The sequence below is a fragment of the Dermacentor variabilis genome, chromosome 3 (genome assembly GCF_050947875.1).
Source record: "Dermacentor variabilis isolate Ectoservices chromosome 3, ASM5094787v1, whole genome shotgun sequence".
Lineage (NCBI taxonomy): Eukaryota > Metazoa > Arthropoda > Arachnida > Ixodida > Ixodidae > Dermacentor > Dermacentor variabilis.
Genome location: NC_134570.1, coordinates 304,466 through 324,135, shown reverse-complemented (window position 1 = coordinate 324,135; position 19,670 = coordinate 304,466). Strand labels below are relative to the sequence as shown.

Genomic DNA, 19,670 nt, shown 5'->3' with positions numbered 1-19,670 from the left:
GCTGACGAGCTCTTTCATTGAAACACTCTCCCGTTTGACCTATATAAGTTTTCCACAGCTGAGCGGTATCTGATAGATAAGGTTGCGCCTGCACTCAGTAAAACGGGATTTATGATTTGTGGTGCACAGGGGTATTTCGCGCGTTGTCATACGATTACATATCGAGGACAGCTTAAACGGGGCACTGAAAAGTAAATTAATATTATGTGTATTGGAAACTTTCTTTAGATTGTGTGACAACTTGTGTAAGTATGGCACCACGTGCGCTGGTCTCTTGTCTTTATTCTTTTTCATTTGTGATGTTTCGGAACTTCTTTTCTCTTTCTGCAAGATGGATTCGCATAATGAAGTGATCACAGAACTGGGAAAGCCTGCGTTCTTTAATCGCACTATCTGATTTTAAATACTTTCATCGCACTCATGCTCACACGACTTACTAAGTGCTGCCTTAATACACGTGGTTGCTATGCCTCTCTTAATCAATTTAGAGTATGCGCTGTCGTAGCGCAACAAGGTTTTCTTAGATCTGGGATCACATCCCCAGCATACATGCTCGTCCAAAGAAAAACACAGGTTAATATCTAGAAACTAAATACAGTTCTTAATTGCAATTCATACGTGAACTTAAGTCCTCCCGTTGAGTTAATGAACAAGTCCAAAATTTCTTCGACCGCGTCATGAAAATGCATACAGGCATCTTTCTTCATAGCAATTAAGTAGTCCGTCAACGTATCTGAATACTCGCGTTACAGGCACGTCGACCAACTTAGCAGAAATTACATTGTCAACTGAGAATAAAAAAATGTCAAATAAAATGGGGGCTATGGCTGATCCTATACAGATGCCGTTGCGTTGGACGTAGAATTGGCCATCATAATTACCAGCAGTTGAATGAAAATAAAAATCTAAAAGCGTTTAAAATTGTCGCTGTTGACAACTACAGAATTTTGACAATTAACTTCTCCAATATCTTCTATCCTATCGCGCACCGCGCAGATCAAACCATCGCGTGGCACAGAATAATGTAAGTCCTTTACATCTATTGAAAATGTGGTTGGTGCAGTCCCCTGGTCTTCATTTATCTTAAAGATAACTTCTTCAGAGCTTCTTACTAGAAAAGGGTCATTTATCTGCAACTTTTTCAGATGGCCTTGCAGAACTTTCCTACATGACATTGTCATGACGTATTCTCGGACACAACAACCCTAAAAGGGTATTCAGGCTTGTGGGTTTTGCAAGTGAAGAAAACATCAAGGAACTGCGTCTCCGCTTTGTTCACAAGCTGTCGTAACGAGTCCAGGTGCAAGTTTTTCAGTAACTTCAGGGTGGCCTCATTTTGCTTTTTCGGGTCGAAAGAAACAGCTTTTGAAAGTCTTCATAATAGCTTGCTTAGATTTTTGGTTCATAAGGTTTTTAGGCAGAACAACAAAACCGCCTTCTTTATCTGCCTGTACTTCAAGCGCATCATTCTTTAGGTTCGTTACAATTTTCTTCATGGGAGGCATACCTGATTTTCCACACGGTGCGTGCTTTAGGACGCAGTCCTCAGCTGCACCGACAGCTCGTTCACGGTCTCGATCCTCAGCTCTGTCTCCTATGCTTCTACCCATGGCCAGGAGCTGTAGAGCAGTAAGCTTTGGCTCAAAACTGTATTCCGGGCCTTTTTCCATTGTCCTCCTAAGTTGGTCTGGAATTGTAATCTCCCCAAGCGTGGTGACTACGTTGGCACTGGTTATCCTAGCGCACTGCTCCGCTAAGAAGATCCTGGGGCGTTGCCACAGGAACTCTGTAGATTTCCCGGCAAGTCTCTTGTACTCGCGGCGCTCTTTGGCCATACCTGGCCCTTGCGCCATAAAACCCCATACATCATCATCATCTTGTACTCGCGCAGCGTTCGGTCCTTTTTGCAGGGGTATTTTCTTTCTTCAACGAGTACTTTCAGCCAATCATTGTATAGTCGTATTTGCGCCATTTTTCAGACTTCAGTAATTTGCACATCCTTTTTGCCTCCATCGAGAAGGACATGCAGGTTTCACTTTATTTTTAGCCGTCTTTGTGACTTACATTAACCCCAGAATTTTCAGGCACAGTTGGCTATGCAGTGTTGCCTGTTTTCAATGCGTTAACCTGGTGCAGAAAAATTTAGATGCTGACATAAAGGAAACTACTGGCTAAAAAGAAAGTCTTGTGGCACAATTTTCTTTTGCAGCTTTGTATTCCAACTTCCAGTTTGCATGCCAATGTGAAATAACATGGTTAAAATCATTGGCTTTTGACAGGTACTGAACAGTGTACTGTAAATTGCAAAAAAACATAAACTGTGATCTTCAACTTATTAGTTTGGAGATTGCGAATTCCAGCTTAATGTTGCACTGTAGGGTTGTTCACATTCTGGCATTCACACTCCAAGATGAGAAATTCTACAATGATGTACCTGTCAGCCCTCATCAAAGGATGGCTCGTATAGCTTGTATCGATCTCAGCAACAGTAGTTGCAAGTTCCGTAGTGTCCATCTCTTCTATAGCACCTGGCACTGGTGCTGAAGGTCGTGCTGGTTCAAACCTCCATGATGGTGATGGAATGCCTGCTGGATCACTGGAACTTGGTTTAGCTTGATCCGTGAGTTCGTCACAAGTTTCAGTCTGTGCACTTACATCGCTACAAGGAGAGATGTTGAGATTCACCTGCGTGGCTGCAAAATTTCCTACATTACTGTGCTGAGAAACTGCAGAACATGTATCTTTCCAAATGATTGCCACGTTGAATAGTATATTGAGCAGCGCATTTAATTAACAATCCATTCATTAGCTAGTAGCTGTGTTCTGCTGGTTACATGACTACCTGCATCAGTTTTTTAGTAACTTGTTTGATGACTAAGGAGAGATAGAGACCCTGTGGTAAAAGTGCATCAGTCTCATTGTATTTGTGCCACTAAAACGGATGCAAACTTATGCCTGCACAATTTCAAGCACTACCAAATTTCACCTTTGCTTTGCTATAAAGTCTCGGGCGAGAGTTGCAGCTTGCTCAGGAGATGTACAAGCATTGCAAATATTGCTTGTCATTGAATTATGCATACCATAATTACTGTGCAACAGTCACTTTCACTGAGGGTGGTGATGCTCTGCGTCAGATGTGTCCATGTATATAGTAAGTGGTGTAAGCTTACCAGCATCTTTTTTTAACAATCCCTTGTGTTAGGTCTCTGTATCTACAGTCCTGGCAGCAACAGCACACTGAGTGCCTACAGTGCATAGCAGAGGAGGGGAGCTGCATCTGCAAATCTGAACCCATAAAATGGTATTTGCTTCAGACACAGCACAGAATGATTTAGCATAGGAGCTCAATAAAGTGAGGGCAATAATCTTACTTTACAGGAAACTTGCAGACCAGCTCTGGTTGGACGAAATTCACTGGCCCAAATGCCCTGCTGAGCCTGTGGACCAAGTGATCAGTTATAGCTGTGCTAAAGTTATTTCGAACCTCTAACTCGCTTCCTGTGAACTTTCCGCCTGTGGGTCGCAAGATGCAGCTGCACTAGGGATCTGGCGATGAGTTTCACCGTGCAGCGGATCGTTGCGCTGTGAAAATGTCACTGTAACATGGAAGATCACTACTAGTACTAATCAATACTGACTTTATGTAGCCATAAATGAAATTATGAATAGTGAACACCCCTTATGCAAATAGGCTACAACTCTCAACTACTCGTATTCGCTCGCAACTACTGAGTATTTATTAATGGCACCAGACTCTTCATATCACCTGTGATAAATAGAAATTCAGTTGTGTTACCTTTCAGAGACTACTTTTACTATAAGACACATCACATTTGAATTGGCAGATTAGTGCAATAATACAATTTCCTAATTAGCATATAATTTATTGCATTATGCCACATGTCGAAACAGTTCAAAAGCACATGTACTTTGCAGAAAAACCAACACTAGCCGGTTTTAATAGCCAATTGTATCCAAACTATCTCATGACATAAAGTAATATTGTACAGTCTTGCTCCCCATGGCACAAAGAATGCGTTTCAGAAAAATGCAACCTGGAATGCCAGTTTACCTTGGGGGAGGGAGCGGCGAGGTGCTACTATGCTGGCCTGCATGAAGTACCAACCTACGTCACTTAGTTACACCATTTGCCACAACTTAATTAGCTTAATATTATTTATTAGCACATTGAACAGCGCAAATGTCATGCAAGTAGTACGGCATCTCGAAATGATTGAAGTGAGGCACAATTTTGATGCCTGACTCATTAAAGCTTCGTGAAGCTAAAGAAATAGCAAGAATGGTCGTAATTGAAGTGGGATGTAATTAATTTTGTTGGGTTCACGGATACGTTACACAGCATCTCTGAAACACCCGAATGTCGGCTGCAGTCTCCATACATCAACGCTTGTGATCGACTAACTACATCTGGAAAACTATAGCATATTTTCCACTGCGGCTGATTGCCAAGTGTACCATCGTATTGCTACAAGTTTGTAGACTTAAGGAATGAGAAATATGAATTTTCCGCTTACCTGTCTGTCGGGAAGGAACAACGTCGGCAGCGCATTTGCCTTCAAATGCAAACGTGTCCAACTGGCGTCTGTGCCCTGTAGAAGTTCCGGATCGTAACGGAAGGCATCCCGTGCGAAGTGCCTACCGCAAACGCGTAGCTTTTCCCGCGTCTCCCTGGAAGGAAGGCCAATGCGCGGTAGTCAAGCAGGCCGCAAATAGTCATCTTGAGGCAGCAAATACCGAGACTTCACAGATTTTCTGTCGCTGGCTTTGCACCCGATGACGAGGAAAGGCGCATCTCGCTTAGTCATTCCTGCCAGAAATAGCTGTGGGCGCTTAGCGCGCTCGGTCGGCGATGCAATCTCCGGGGTAAAATTCACCGCTATCGAATTGAGCCGAGCGGAAGAAACCGAAGATACAGTCAGCTCCGCGGCAGCCGCACGTGTGCCGACAGAACTGATCGGAGAACCTGCAGTTACTGCGCTGCAACGTCCGGAGGTGCCGTTGTCAGATGGGAAGAGGACTTGGCACCCGGTGGTGCCACGTCCCAGAGCTTACATGTACTCATCAACCCAACATCATCCAATACATTGACCCCGACACTCCCCCTCTACCCGGGTTGACTGGGCGGTGTGCTTTGGTTCGGGCCAACGATCCGTCCCGGACAAGGGGGCTGTTGTGGTGCAGCACAACTGAGTTACTGCCCTCAACACACAAACAGCCAGGTTGGTCTTACAGGACACAAGCTTGACTGATCCTCGGACTGCCTTGACGCAAAAGAGGTCAAGGCATACAACCATGGAGACCACCAAAGCCAACCGCGGAGCAGCGCGACCACACGGGGGTGCGCCACGACCGGTTCCGATACTGGGTTCCACTGAGCCAAACAAAACACCGTGGATCGACTGGCACACACGGCCGAGTCGAGCGACCTTAGGAGCATGCATCATAACTTCACGGATAGCTTTCCACCTGACTCATCAAAAATAACCGCAGGACGAGCCCACATTACGAGAAAATTCTTGTCGCCCAAGCGATGCCGCTCCCGGGTGAGATGGAACCAGACCTTCTTCCGTGCTTTCGCAAGCACCTCGTGAAGGCCTGGCGCCCGCCCCCCGAAAAGTGCATGACAGCGTGCCAACCAAACTTGGTATGAGCACTCGGCGAGAAGCAGCACGAACTGCTTGTTTGCCTGATTAGGCAAAGGGTGCGAAAATCGAAGTCTGATATGGAACACCTGGGAGCTTAAAGAGACTAGCAATCCTTTGGAGAACAGCTGCAGGAAGCAAACACTGCGTAAAGATATGAACCGAGTCATCACGACCGCCACGAAAGGGGCACACTCCACAAGCCGGGACGGCGGTGAAGGGCCTGTAACTCAACGGCAGGCACCCTCGCGCCAGGCGGTACATGAACGTAGCTCGCCTAGCGTCGAGGAAACTGGCCGTAATGAGCTTCCAGTTTGGCCCGCGGATGGACAGATCGTACCTTTGGCTATGCGGGGGAGACCTGGGGTGAGGATATTGACTAGTTCTTGGATTGGAGTTGAAACTACGTCTATGCCGCGGTGTACCTTGCGGAGGCTTACCAGAGAATTGGCAGCCACCGCATAAATGGTGGACGGGGAACCTGAGTGAGGCGCACAGTGGGAAAATGTGCTCTGCGAAAACAAGCGGAGTCGGGTGCTAAAAAAAGAAGGTTAAGCTTCGAGTTAGGAGCATATCCGAGTTAAGTGTGACCTGGGTCCACCTGACGTATAGTGCAGTCGTCACGATGCCCAGGCCGGGTACTCCGAGTCGTCCCTTGTCTCTGGGCAACTTGAGCACCTGCCTAGCTACACGACCCGTTGTTCCCTTCCAGAGGAAGCTAAAGAGGACCCTCTCCAAGATAAGCTTGGTTGGGGTTGGAACAGGAGACACACACGCCAAATACGCCAGGAAGGAAAACAGAAGTGAATGAAGAATTGTCGCTCGAGCAGTCAATGGGTATGGCAACGCGCTGAATTCCTGAATCCTGGTTTCAAGCTTCTCAGCCTGGTGCCAGTTTTCCGGACAGAGACCGTCTTGTTCGAATTGGAAACATACAATGCGCAGCCGCATTTTTACGGGGAGACCATGAACGGGCTGAGGACTGGACGGAGTGGAGTTCAAGTACATGGCTGCACTTTTCGACCTATTGCACCTCTCGCCTCGCAGTAACTGTCTATGACCTCCAGGATGCTGCAAGCTTACGCCTCGTCCGAGACTACAATGGACAAGTCATCCGCATAGGCAAAGAGTGCAACCGGAAGGGAACCTGGTGGGAGGAGGAACCTGCCAACTCTGCTATCACAGGACAACCTCTGCAGAAGCGGTTCAAAAGCGAGTACGTGGAGGGCAGGTGAGAGAGTGTCCCCGTGCTGTACATTACGTCTCACAATGAATGCCTCCGAGACGCGGTAACGCATGAGAACAGCAGAAGTCGGCCGAGAATACAAAGCTTCGACCATCTCCCGAAAACCCACACTAAAACCAGCCTCTTCCAGAACACGGAAAAGGTACCTATGGCTAATGATGTCGAAAGCCTTCTCCTGATCGAAGGAGCAAAGAATACCTGGAAGTTTCCTGGTATTTGCCCTCAGGAGAAGGTCCCTTCCTGCTAAACCGTGAAGCCGAGTGGACCGCCCCTGAACACCACATGCCTGCTATGGACCCAAAACAGTGTTGAGTACTGGCGTGAGTCCCATACACAGGCACTTTGCTATGAGCTTATAATCGCAGTTCAGAAGTGTGATTGGACGCCATGCTCTCAGATCGGAGCTTCTCCACTCGTCTTTACAAAGGAGAGTGATTAGCCCTTCTCGTTGAAACGCTGACAAAGTCCCTTCACTGAGTAGCCTGTTCACCAGTGATGTGAACGGCTTCCCTAACAGTGTCCAAAACTTAACATAAAATTCGACCGTCAGACCATCGGATCCTGGACTGCGATTACGCTTCATAGACTTCAAAGCCGAAAATAGCTCGTCCTTATCTATGGCTCAGTCACATACTTGTGGCGGCTGAGCTGGTGAAGCAAAAAGGAAAGACAGCTGGAGAGGCAACTGGTTCGGCATAGAGAGAGAGAGAGAGGGCTCTGTATTGGAAAAACAGAGAATTTTGCCGGCGCGTATATAACTGCTGGCATGCTACTCTGTATAGGGATGGGGAATGGGATTAAAAGATTCCAGAAAAGAGTTCGAGAAAAAAAGGATAAAAGTAAATATGAAATGTCCGAGTGGACCTGATACTAATATTTACAGGTGACATGGCGGGTAAACTTAAGCTTTTGTATAGGAAGGATGCAATTTTTAAAGCTTTCCTATTTGGCATACAAGGTCATGTAAAAGTGCCTCGCCAGTGCAAGAACTCCATCTGGGGAATCGACTATGCTACCATCACTTGGATCTATTAGGGAAGAGAGAGGTGTGCTCTTCCTTGAAAGATGACTACGTAAGACGTTTCTGCTGCACCACGCTTCAATTTCCCACTGCTCTGCTCGGGTTCTGGCCCTCAAGCTATCCCAGCGTCATTGCAGAAGAATCCGAAGTTCCTTTCGGAGTGAGGCCAGCGCCGGAGCAACACAGGCCCGCCGGACAGTGGCCTCGAGAGCAGGAGGATCGCGTCAGAGACAATTTTAATCGCCTCACGCTCCTCGCGCGCTCGACGCTTGCCCCAAGACCTGAAGCACTCACGCACTCTGATCTTCACGTCGTCCCATTCTGTGCCACCTAGATTCTCTTTGTTGTGCAGCGATCGAAAGAGAATAGATGATACCTGTGTGGTTGCCTGCCTGTCTTTTAGGAGACGTGGATTTAGGCACCATGGTCTCTGTCCTTGCGAGACTATGTTAGAATCGGCAAACCGCAGAATGAGGAAGCTGTGGTCGCCAAGAGCAGAAGGAATCAACCAAGAAGAATGCATAATGGAAGCTAGTGACGACGAGATGTAAAAACGATCGATGCGGATCTGCAGGCCCCATCCTGTCCAAGTCATTCCTGACTGTCCAGGACGAAGCACGCGCCAAGCATCGACCAGTCCCAGCCCATCGATGAGCTCTCGCAGTAGAGCATTTCCACGCATATCTTTAACTGATGTAGTCCCTCTAGGTAGGTATCGCATTGCGGAGCCTCGCCAAGCTGTGCATTTAGTACTGTATGGCTGCTTGAGGTCCCAATGGTAACCCTACCTCAAGGTTAATTAGGGAGAGAAGATTACTCCCTTTAACCTTGGCAGGTCTCTGCCACTGGCCTTGGGAGGTCGCGTTCGGCACTTTACCGCTACGTAGAACGACAGTGATCGAAGCGGCGACAGAAGAGCCGTAGTGTCAACAACCTTAACTCTGTCGACATGGAAGGTCGTGCGCGTCTGCGTGTGCTCGTGATATACAGACGTCTTCATGTACTTAGAACACTACTGGAAACAAAAGTGCACCTAAAGAGTTGACAGCCGGCTTCCGTTTGTAGTTCCGACCTTACCGTTGGATCCGCGAATTCACAAGCGCGACGCTGATCGGAGTGCGCTATTCTAGCTTTATATAGTTTGCAAAAAAAGGTATTTTCCTCCAATCTTCAGGTTTCTTCTGATCTTCAGGTTTCATGAGGAGCCGTTCACCGACCTTGGTCACCAATGGACTCGCTTGCATATTTATATTATCGTTATGCGCACTGACCAGCACGGGATTCGCCGCGTTGGAACTAAGCGGCAGTGCCGCATCATAAGCTTCGTATGGTTTGAGACTACTTCTGGAGTTCAAAACCACTCGAAACGAACGAGGCACGAAGACGGCGATGCTGAATAGGCAGTGCGGTCAAAAATAGTTCGGACGTACGTGGGCGCGCTGGCTCCGGGCGCCGCTGAGCCATGGCTGAGCGTCAGCAGACGACAGTTGGTTTCGCCGGGAAGTGCGTCATAGATATGACAATTTAAAGCGAAGTTTTCGCTTACTTCAGCTATACTGCAGCCCATTCAGTTAACTGTGTCAATTCATACCCACGGTAACAGTAGGAACAAGTACACTGATCCAAACACCCTTCCTGATTGACGTCAGCGATCGGCCAATAGCAGCCGTCTAAGGGAATTTGCTTTATGACGCAATAAAGCACACAAAAGAGAGCGAGAGTTTGGCTTCTTCTGAAACGAGAACGTTTGACAAAAAGCTGACCTGGCGCCCCGCTTGTGAGCCCCACGCGTCGCGCACGAGTGCAAAATTTGGCTGAGATGTTCACAGCAGCATGTACCATCCGCTGAATGTGTTTTTTCGCAAAGCCCAAGGGGTGCTTCAGGGCTCCTTTAAAAACCAGAATTTAATTTGCAGTTTACGAGTCTGTGAAATGATCGAAGCTCCTTAATATATAGTAGTGCCGTGACGTGCAGATTTGCCTACACTTTCTTGAGCCCATGATGTGTCCCGTGTATGTCTTCCAAGAACCGAATTTGTTTCTTTCTAAGACCTAGACTGATTTTTGAAGCACTTCAACCGTGTCCAGATTTCGCTATTGTTCTAGCCGACAACGTCTTGAAATTATCGCATTCCTGGTGTGTACGCTTATAATTCCTCAATGACTAGCTGGGAAATTTCTGAGGTCTATGTGACCCCGAAGGAGAGCCTATCCACCTGGTACATAGCCTTTTATGTTTCAAATTCTTCTTAAGGTGTTACGATAACGTGTCGTAACGTATAACGCTTCCAACTGTATTTGGAAGGAGGCATGTTTGCAATTTAGGTTAGAAAAGTTCGCACCTCGAGCGATTTTGACAGCGAGGTCGTCTCTTTATTAGGTAGCGAGTATTTCTCATCCTTGAATACAAAGTTGAGTGCGACGTAATAATCACCACCATATGTTGGGAAAATGAGTCGAACTCAGGCTCACACACAAGGTATTGGTTTAGCTTACGGCTCACTTAGACCCAGGCTCACAGAAATAAAACTCGGCGGGCTTACTGGATCACAGGCTCACAAACATCCGACTCATCAGTCGGATGCGTGATGATCGTGTCCCATCAGGCTCACTCGATGCCAGTCAAAAAATCCGAGATAGCCAAGCCCACTCTGACACATACTCACCCCAATATATCCCTGGTGGACTCACTTGAGCTCTTACTCACTGGAATCAGACCGAGGTGTGCTGCCTCGGGCTTGCGGGTTCACGCAGACTTGCATTCACTCGGACATAGACAAACGGAATTACGGTCTTGGACTCACCCAAACCCACGGAATCTCGCACTCAGCCTCATAGGTTCATAACTCATCCGAACTCAGGATAAGCTGCTCACTAAAAGAATGTTCAGAGTCAACTCAAAGAATCAGAATCAACGGTTTATATAGGTGCCCTGCAGGGTAAAACTGACATTTGTGTAAAGAATGGAAGCATGTGAAGAGGGAGCATTTCTCTGCGGAAGTCTAATATCGTTCCTATAATGGTTCTTAGTTGATATAGGGTCCACGTTCATTATCTGCACAGAAGCGGTGTAACAGACATTGAAGTGAAGTAGTCTTCACTGCAAAATTCCATGCACCACTCGCCATTTTACGCCCATTGCATCGTTTTTATGCGTCACATCTTTACCTATTCAATGCTATAGCTATATGGTCTCGCTGTGATTTCACCGACATCTTGTGTGCTTACGCAGGACCTCAGCGCAACAACGCCAGCCTGCTGCCACCGAGAAGACACAGGAAAGTGCCAAGCCGCAGGTATACCTGCAGGATCTTCTGCTTGCAAACTGGGTGCACTTAGACTTTCACACCTGTAATGGGTACGAATATTTATGCAGTTAATATCACATGAGCGTCGACCGGCTATTAGCTACTGGCTTGATATTCTTTTCAATACGGCTCGTTGCTGCAGTAGTGAAAGTTAGTTCGTCTTTGTACGCGGCATTACCAACTTGAATGTTTATTCAAGAGGATAAGAAGGATGATTTAAACTTGAGGGTGAGTTTCACATATTCAAAGCAACGAAACCGCCATAGCCTCAATTTTACAACTCGCTTAGAAATATCTTTATTTACAAGATGATTCTTGGTTAGCTCACGCAACGTTCTGCCTTTTCATTTAGGAATGTTGTGCCTCATGCAGTCATTTCACATGTGTGCTGATAGTGATGTCTACACTTAATGCAGTCTTATTAAAGTAACGTACAGATACACACTCCCGGATATGCTCGGCTAAGTGTTGTCTTAGTTTACCACGGTTTCGTGTTCATCAGGGTGAACATTATAACACAGTGTACACCCTAACGAGCACAGGTATTGCCACATGACAGCATACAAATCCAAAGGATGAACTAGGTAATGTAGGTTTGAAGTGATCAACAGTCGTACAACAAGGAATGTAAGAGCCAGTGTAAGCCAACAGCAGTTTCTTTCTGAGAGCCCAATCCCGCGCGTTGGAGTCAATCCAGAGAAGAACCAGGGAACCTGGCCGAAAACAGGTGAGCCGGCGATGCCTGTCGTACTGTGTCTTCTGTTGTGAGTGTGACGTGGCTAATCGCTGGCGGGCAATCTGAAAGGCGTGATGGGCTCGAGTAATTGCGTTGGTGGCGTAGTCACTGGTAGCAGGCGTAGTGGAAAGCAGCGAGGTATCCATGAGCAAGGAGAGATCGCCGCCCAACAATAAATAGAGCTGCCAGAAACCGGTGACAACATAGCGTGAAGAATTGTATGCGAACGTCACGAATGATAGGCTCACGTCAAAGTGGCTGAACTCAGAGGAAACATACATCCACAGCATGTCTGTGAGCTGTGAGCGCGCGATTCAAGCCTTCTTCTATCCCCTTAGTCCGGATATGGTAAGCGGTGGTGAGCTTGTGCCTTGTCTCTTACGATCCAAGAATGTTGGCGATCACGTTAGAGAGCAATTACTTAGGCCATGTCCGTAAAGAGCTGTTTAGGAGCGCCGTGATAGAAGCTGACGTCACACAACAAAGCGTTGGTGACGTCATTCGCACAGCTGGTCGCCAGGGCGCGCTTGATCGCATATGTGTGAAATAATATGTTATAACGGCGATTGACTTGTTCCCAGAGTGAGACACAAGCAACGGTCTAAGCAAGTGGATGCCATTGCGAAAGAAAGACGCATAGGGGATGTCCAAGGACTGATGAGGACCACTATAGGGGAACGGAGGTCCTGTTTCCACGTTGGCAGAGGTCACACGAAATGACGCGTTCGTGCACAGACCGGTACATGCCGTGCCAGTAAAAGCGATGGCGTATGCGGTCATACGTACGAGAAAAGCCTAGGTGGCCCACCATTGGTACATCGTGAAGCTGAAATAGACGTGGTTTTTGTCAAAAAAAATCTGTCTTTAGTTTTTCACAAAGACCACGTAGGTTGGCAGTATAGCCCACGTGCCCAGAAGGAATTGCTGCCGTATGATTCAGCACACTCAAATCTAATTAAAAGAGGAATAGCCACTTTTTGCCTTGAATCCGCTCTCATGAAGTCGTGCCCCCACACGATGCAGACTAGTTTTGATAAGCAATTGGCGAGGCTACACACAGCCGGCTACCCGAGCTCGGTCATTGGGGCGGTGTCAAAAACATTGCTCCAGAGGTGAAGGGAAAAAGGCACACGCCTAGGCCCGACCAAAAACGAGGCAAACCCGCAGTGGTGCCATACGTCCACAAGCTTTCCCACAACTTGAAGAAAGTCGCCACAAGGTTTGGTGTGCCAGTTGTTTACTCGGCACCACGCAAGTTGGCTGAACATGTGTCCGCGCATAAGCCGCGTTGACAAAAAGTCAGGATGCCAGAAAAAGCACACTAGACAGTACGTGAAATGTGTGACGGGCGTTATATACGAAATACCCCTAAAATGCGGGAAATCCTACGTTGGACAAACGGGGAGAGGTGTCAATGACCGGGCTCGGGAGCATGAACTGTCTGTAATCAAGAAAGGTAACGCGCCTTTACCTGCGCATTGCACGGTTTGCCTGGAAGGAACATGCCAGCCACTACTGCGTGAGATAAAGATACTTGGCCGGAGTGGTGATACGTTAGCAAGAGAACTTTTGGAGGCATATCACATAAAAGTAAGAGGCAGGAGTTGTATTAGTGACACGTCTCTTTTTCAGTTTGAAAACGAGTTGCAAATGTTGAAAACGTCACTGTAATCGCTCTAGGCAACACTGATGTACGCATGCGCATTTGTTCATTCTCCCAGCCCTGCTCTCAGAATAAAATGAGTTGAAGTTCAGCGCTCAATCTGTCGTTTCGTACTCTTCCTTCCCAAGTCTTTTTTTCCTTTTTTTTTTTTGGGCGCAACAATGTATCATTAGATGTGGCAGAAAATTGTCTGCAGTACTGAACTCGCCCCAAAGCTTCTTTTACATCAGTATACCGCGTTCGTACGGCTTTAGGAAAAACCCACCTCCTCATAAACGTTGCCTTCGGCATGACCGATGCGGTTATCAGCATTTTTCAAGATTTTCAACACCACTGGGCCGTGAAACTGGCCCAAAATAAAGCGCCTCCATAGAATGCTGCGGCACGTCCGCGGCAGCCGAGGAGGAAAGGAGAGGAGAATCGAGGAGGAAAGCGCCGCGTGGAGGAGAGTGTCGCTACCATAGAGTTACTATACTGATTCTAGAGGACAAGCTACCCATAGGGCGCATGCATTGAAATCGGGAACCGCAAGAGCGCCGCCATGTTGCTACGCGCCGAGGTTGCCAGCTCCTGAGACGCTTGCTAGACTTGGTGACAGTTTTAATCCGGCAACAGTAGCAGCGTAGCAGCATGGCGTCTCGCTTGTACTGTCGTGATGTGTGCGTGCAGCCGTGTGTTTGGGCTTTATAAGTTGGTTCTTTATTCTATGTTGCGGGACGGTGCTGACCCATGTTGGCCGTACAGGTGGCAGTTATGCAACCGAGGGATGATCCTGTTGAAGTTTCCGGTGGTATGCGGTTTTCAGCGGTCACGCCTGTTGCAGGAGTGTCACTCGACGAGGTTACGAGCTCGAAGCTGTGGTCAGATACCTCGTTGGCGTTCCGTAATTCTCTTCGCACGGGCGCGGTATGTTGCAAAAGCCGCTTTCGCGATCTATCGTCGCGACGATAGATCGGGCTTTTTTATTATTATAAGCACTGATCCAGTTGGGGTAGGGCACATGTAACCTACAAACGGAAGTCTCAGGAGGGCACCTGAGATTATAATAAAGCAGGCGGCGCAGGAACTCCAGGGCACCCAAGGGACAGTGGGGGGATCAAAACTCGAAGCAGAACGGTACGTAGGTTGGGGCCGCCGAGGCAGGTGTGTGCCAGGGAGTGTTCGCACGGACAGCTCCCCTGGCACGCGCAGCAGAGCCTCGCATGGACGAGATACTTTAACGGCACCTGCGCCCATGATCTTTCTTTTGCCTCGGTGCAGTGTGCACGATTAAAGAGAATAATATGGAGGGTATCCGGTGCAGTCGCGAATGCGTCATGACAATTGTAGCTCGCGTCGCCTGGCGTGTGCAGTAATATCAGAGTTGGCTGTATGAACTTTATGCATAATACGCTTTGTTACGGTACCTTAACGGAATGGTTCTAGAGGACGGTGTTGGTACATTTTTTCGTACCGCCCTAATCCTATACCCCCTACTACAAACACACATATACCCCCCTGTTTTTATGTATACATACAATTCCTTGCCATGACGGATCCATAGCCTCCTTTATTTTTGAAAAATAGAGGAGGCTATGGACCGATTGACCAGTTCAAGTTGTCAACTTGTCAGTAACTGTCATAGGAATCACTGTATTAAACACAATTCCACGATTGGATTGTTTACTTTCATTTTTTGTTGTAACACTGAGGACTACATAGAACTTTATTTTGTATATGTGAGAGAACTATGTGAATATCACGAGCTTAAGCCAATGTGCGATACGCAGACAAAGCAGCTGCTACAACATGAACTGCATTGAGGGCCACACAACACATACGTAATTAAAAGTGCAATATATAGGGGGAAGCTTCAAAATACGCTCTGTAGCACTGCAAAGTATAACATATATTGTATGTGTACAATAAATGTTCAAAAATACAATGCATCAATGTCCCATTTGCCTTCAAGTTTATTATCAAGTTCAAGTTTACTGAAGTTTATTATGAGCATATGTACAAAAGGAATCTACTGACACACCCGCAGTCAAGGTGGCTGTTCGAGGTGTGCTGGCTGCCTCAGTGTAAGAAAAAGAAATTGGGTGAATGTCGACACCAGTGCCACTGCTTCTTGCCTCTGACCTGCACGTGCCTCCACGGCATCTTTGTGCACAAGTGTGCTGGCCTGGCGAGGCGTAGGAGTCATCCGAGAGAAAGAGTATCGTTTACATGGAGAAGTGGCTGTTCACATTGCCTGCCGCTTTCCCTCAAATGTTTCCTTGGCGACTAGGGTGACACACCCGCAGTCAAGGTGGCTGTTCGAGGTGTGCTGGCTGCCTAAACGAAAGAAAAAGAAAGAAATTAGATGAATGTCGATACCAGTGCTATTGCTTCTTGCCTCTTACCTGCATTTGCCTCCACGGCCTCTTGGCTTGCGGTGTCTGTATGAGGGAGCTGATGTGACTAGGCGTAGGCATTGTCTAAGCAAAAAGAAAAGGCCATTCAAATGGGAAATTATTGAAATCAATGCAGTTATGTCTGCTTCTTGCACTCTTCTTGCCCAAAAATTTTCAAACATAGTGTCCAGTACACACCAGCACTTTGACTGCTTCTGCTTTTTACCTGCAGGTGTTGCTGCGAGATCCTTAGTATGGCTGCGTGCAGCATTGTAACAATTGGTGGAGGCATTTGAAGTGGTAGCCAAAAATATAAAGAATCATCCTTGTCTGCATGAATGCTTTCAATTTCTAAATGCAGTGGTAACTATCACTATTAGTGCAAGGCCCCCTACATCTATGCGGCAAGTGCCATAGCTCGAAACTGAATTTTTCCTTTAGTGTTTCACAAGGCGTCTGATATGTCCACATTAGATGTGATGTGGTTGTTTTTAGAGCGCAGCTCTTTGGCGTCCGTTCCTGGGTTTCGCGTCGTCGTCGGCGTTGTCGTCGGCCTCGTAACCAGCTCCGCCCCCCTTTCATCCCCCCAGCGCTAGCAGCGACCGACTGATACCGCTGGATGCCGCTGACGCCGCTAGAGAGTCAAGATAACGTGACTGCATAGAACACCGTCGCCGCCATGCAGAAAGAGGAGGAAAGGGTCCCCCCCCCCCCTGTTCTTGTGTGGCGGATAGGGTGCTCTTCAGTTGCCGACGCGCCGGTTATTTCACGTAGGCCCCGGCACGTCGACGAATACGTGACCACGTTCCCACGGCTAGACCTGGTTCTTAGCGCTGCGGAAGCGAGGGTATCATATTGTTTGTGTCGGCATCGGCGGCGTTGTCCCTGAAACCAACTCCGCAGCTGGGGTTGACTCACTATCGGCGTCAGCGGCATCAGTCAGTCGCTGCTATCTCTTCCCTCCTCCCTTTATCGTGTTGTCCGCTTGCTGCGCGCGCTTCTGCCCCCATCGTTTGCCGCTGGGTGTACACGCCGCCCCCCTCCCCCCTCTTCCTGCGAGTCTCCGGTTGTCAAAGCGCCGGCTCGAACTTAATTCCTTTCGAACTTAATTCCTTTCGCACAGGTCTCTCTGCAATACCAGTCGAAATGTTTGGCACGTCACATGAAGTTGGCGAACTGTGCGCCGCAAAGTTGCCCAACGGCTTGCTGGTAGTAGCTGCCTACTTCGCCCCTACCGCACTCACGAAAGACGTCGTGCACTTCCTGCAACTCGCATTAACCGTCCATCGATCCACACCGATGTTAGTAGTGGGGGACTTTAATGTTGCCATAAAGACAAACAGCAATTTCCTAACACTTATGCGGGAGAACATCCCGTTCCTCTCGCTCGTAACGCGTCCCACGGCTGTGACAACCTCGCGAGGCACTTGTATAGATCTCGTCTTTGAGAATCAAGCATTGGTGTACCAAGTCGAACATATATCAGTCTATTTCTCCGACCACAAAGCTTCCTTCATGACTGTCATGAACTGTTAGTGGAGTCTTTGTTAAAGGAATACGTGTGAAAAATAAAAAAAAAATTCTGTGATAGCGCATACATGTGTTGCTCGATTTCTTTGCCTCAATTTATCCAAAAGGTGAAACAGCTTATTTGCTGCGCTCAAATTTCGCATTAGGAAGTAACGTAATCGTCGGTAATTTTATTTATCCCAGTGTGGAGACAGCCTCATTAAGTTGTTTTTTTTATTTTTGCTTGTCTTGTTTTTTGGTTTGTTTCTGAATTTATCAAGCAGCAGTTTCATGATGCTAAAATGACTTATGTAATGGCAATCAGCTTTTGTTTTGCAGAAAAACAACGCATTTCCTGTCCCATTGTTTGACATCCCCTCACTCGCATAATTTTGCAGAGTATTCTACCTATATTGACTTGCTTGACCTCCACTAAAGAGTCTTGCATTTTCAAATACGACTCTTTCCTTAAAATCATTCGACCCTTCTCATAATTTCTGTACCTTGGGCTTCTGATACTCTGCATTCACCATTTTTGCTTGTTTCTGACTAGAAATGTCTTCTTTAATTTAGAGCTTAAATTTTACCTTTGGAACACACGGAAGGGCTTGCCATTGCATATCTGCATGAAAGGGAAACATGTTTCATTAAACATTTGCAAAATCCAATTGAAGATTGATGAATGCAGCTTGCAGTGTGATATGCCTGAATGAGCCATAAAAGTAACTCATCTCACTTGGTAAATTAAAGCACATATTAGTGTGATGTACAAGATACGTTACACTAACATGGTGGGTTCTCTTGCTTATGCAGCAAAATAAACGGTGCGCGAGAAAAAAAATATTTTTGCATACCCCTTGTACACACTGATTTAAGGAGAATGAGCTGGAGCTGTCCACATGATCTACTTAATTTACCTGCGAGTATGGTCAACAAAAATGTGTCCCAGCTGTTTAGTGGTACTCGGGATTATGTCAGTATTGCATATGTGCCTGTTGTCTAAAATAATTGAATTTTGAAAATGCTCGCAGGGATCTGATGTGCATATCTTCAGTTTATGGACACATGTAAAAGACTCAGCATCAAGTGCAAGTGAACGTTCCCGCAGGCCCGGAGTCAATCATGCAAATAGATTCGCTGCACAAATTTGTGACCAGAAAAGATATACCACATGAAATGGCATGCAAGGAAGTGTTGAAAATATTGCACAGTTAATAAAACGCCTACGCTATTAATATGTGGGTTGATGCACTCGTTATGCAAAACGGAGGTGAGGCGTGCAGACAGGACACAAGAGTAGAGTATTTACAAGCAAACAACATGAGCGCCGCCCACTTCTCTACTCTTGTGTCCTGTCTGCACGCCTCACCTCTGTTTTGCATAATGAATCCTTACCAAGTAGCTGAGCTTTCTGCCGTTCTAAGTCTCGATGCACTCGATTTCGTCCGCATTAGGCGAGTGCCTCTTGATTACTTCGTGGCACAGAAATACTCGGCATCAGGCTGTTTGTCTGCTGTGGCCTTTGTAGAAGCATGATTGTTCAAAGTGCAACAATTAAACAGATTCTTTGAGTTGCTTGCGGCTTCGCCAGTACAATTCCGGTGCGCTGGTCCGCCTGTCCAGCAATTTCCTACTGAAGGGAAACCTGCAAATAAAAACACCGCTCCGCATGCAGAAAAATGCTCTACTGTGACGCTTCTCAAACGATTGTGATGCACCACAAGAGCTGCCTACTCGTGTGATATTCTCAACAAGGAGATACATTCGTTTACTTACATGCGAGGGTATATGCCATAGCACTTCGGGGCTTCGGTGGCACACAAGGCACGAGTGTGCCATAGCGTCCTTTGTCGACGCGCGATCGCATGTCAAGCCTAAACTGTACGAAACTACTACGCATCCAAAAAACAGATTCGAAACCGAAATTCGCGTCATCCTTTATTGCATGAATGCGTACATCGTGATTTACATAAGTCGCGGACTTAGCGATCGCTTTCTGTAAACTTAATATTAACGTACCACCTTCATAGAGCCATCAGGTATGCGTTTTTAGATGAGAAAGCATAAGGTGACCTGTACTTGCTTTCAGCTCTTTCAATAGTAATAGCGCTGGCCACATTGACCAGTAGCAACAGGTCGGCGCCCTAGA

At 47.0% G+C, this 19,670-nt stretch overlaps 1 protein-coding gene across 1 annotated transcript in view; it reads left to right on the top strand.

Annotated features, from left to right (window-relative positions):
- Positions 1-19,670, top strand: part of LOC142575075 (kinesin-like protein KIF12) — a 769,060-nt gene that overhangs the window by 625,573 nt on the left and 123,817 nt on the right. Inside the window, exon 13 of the mRNA XM_075684038.1 lies at positions 11,163-11,226. Coding sequence (XP_075540153.1) covers positions 11,163-11,226 — 64 coding nt within the window. The remainder of the gene's footprint in view (positions 1-11,162; positions 11,227-19,670) is intronic.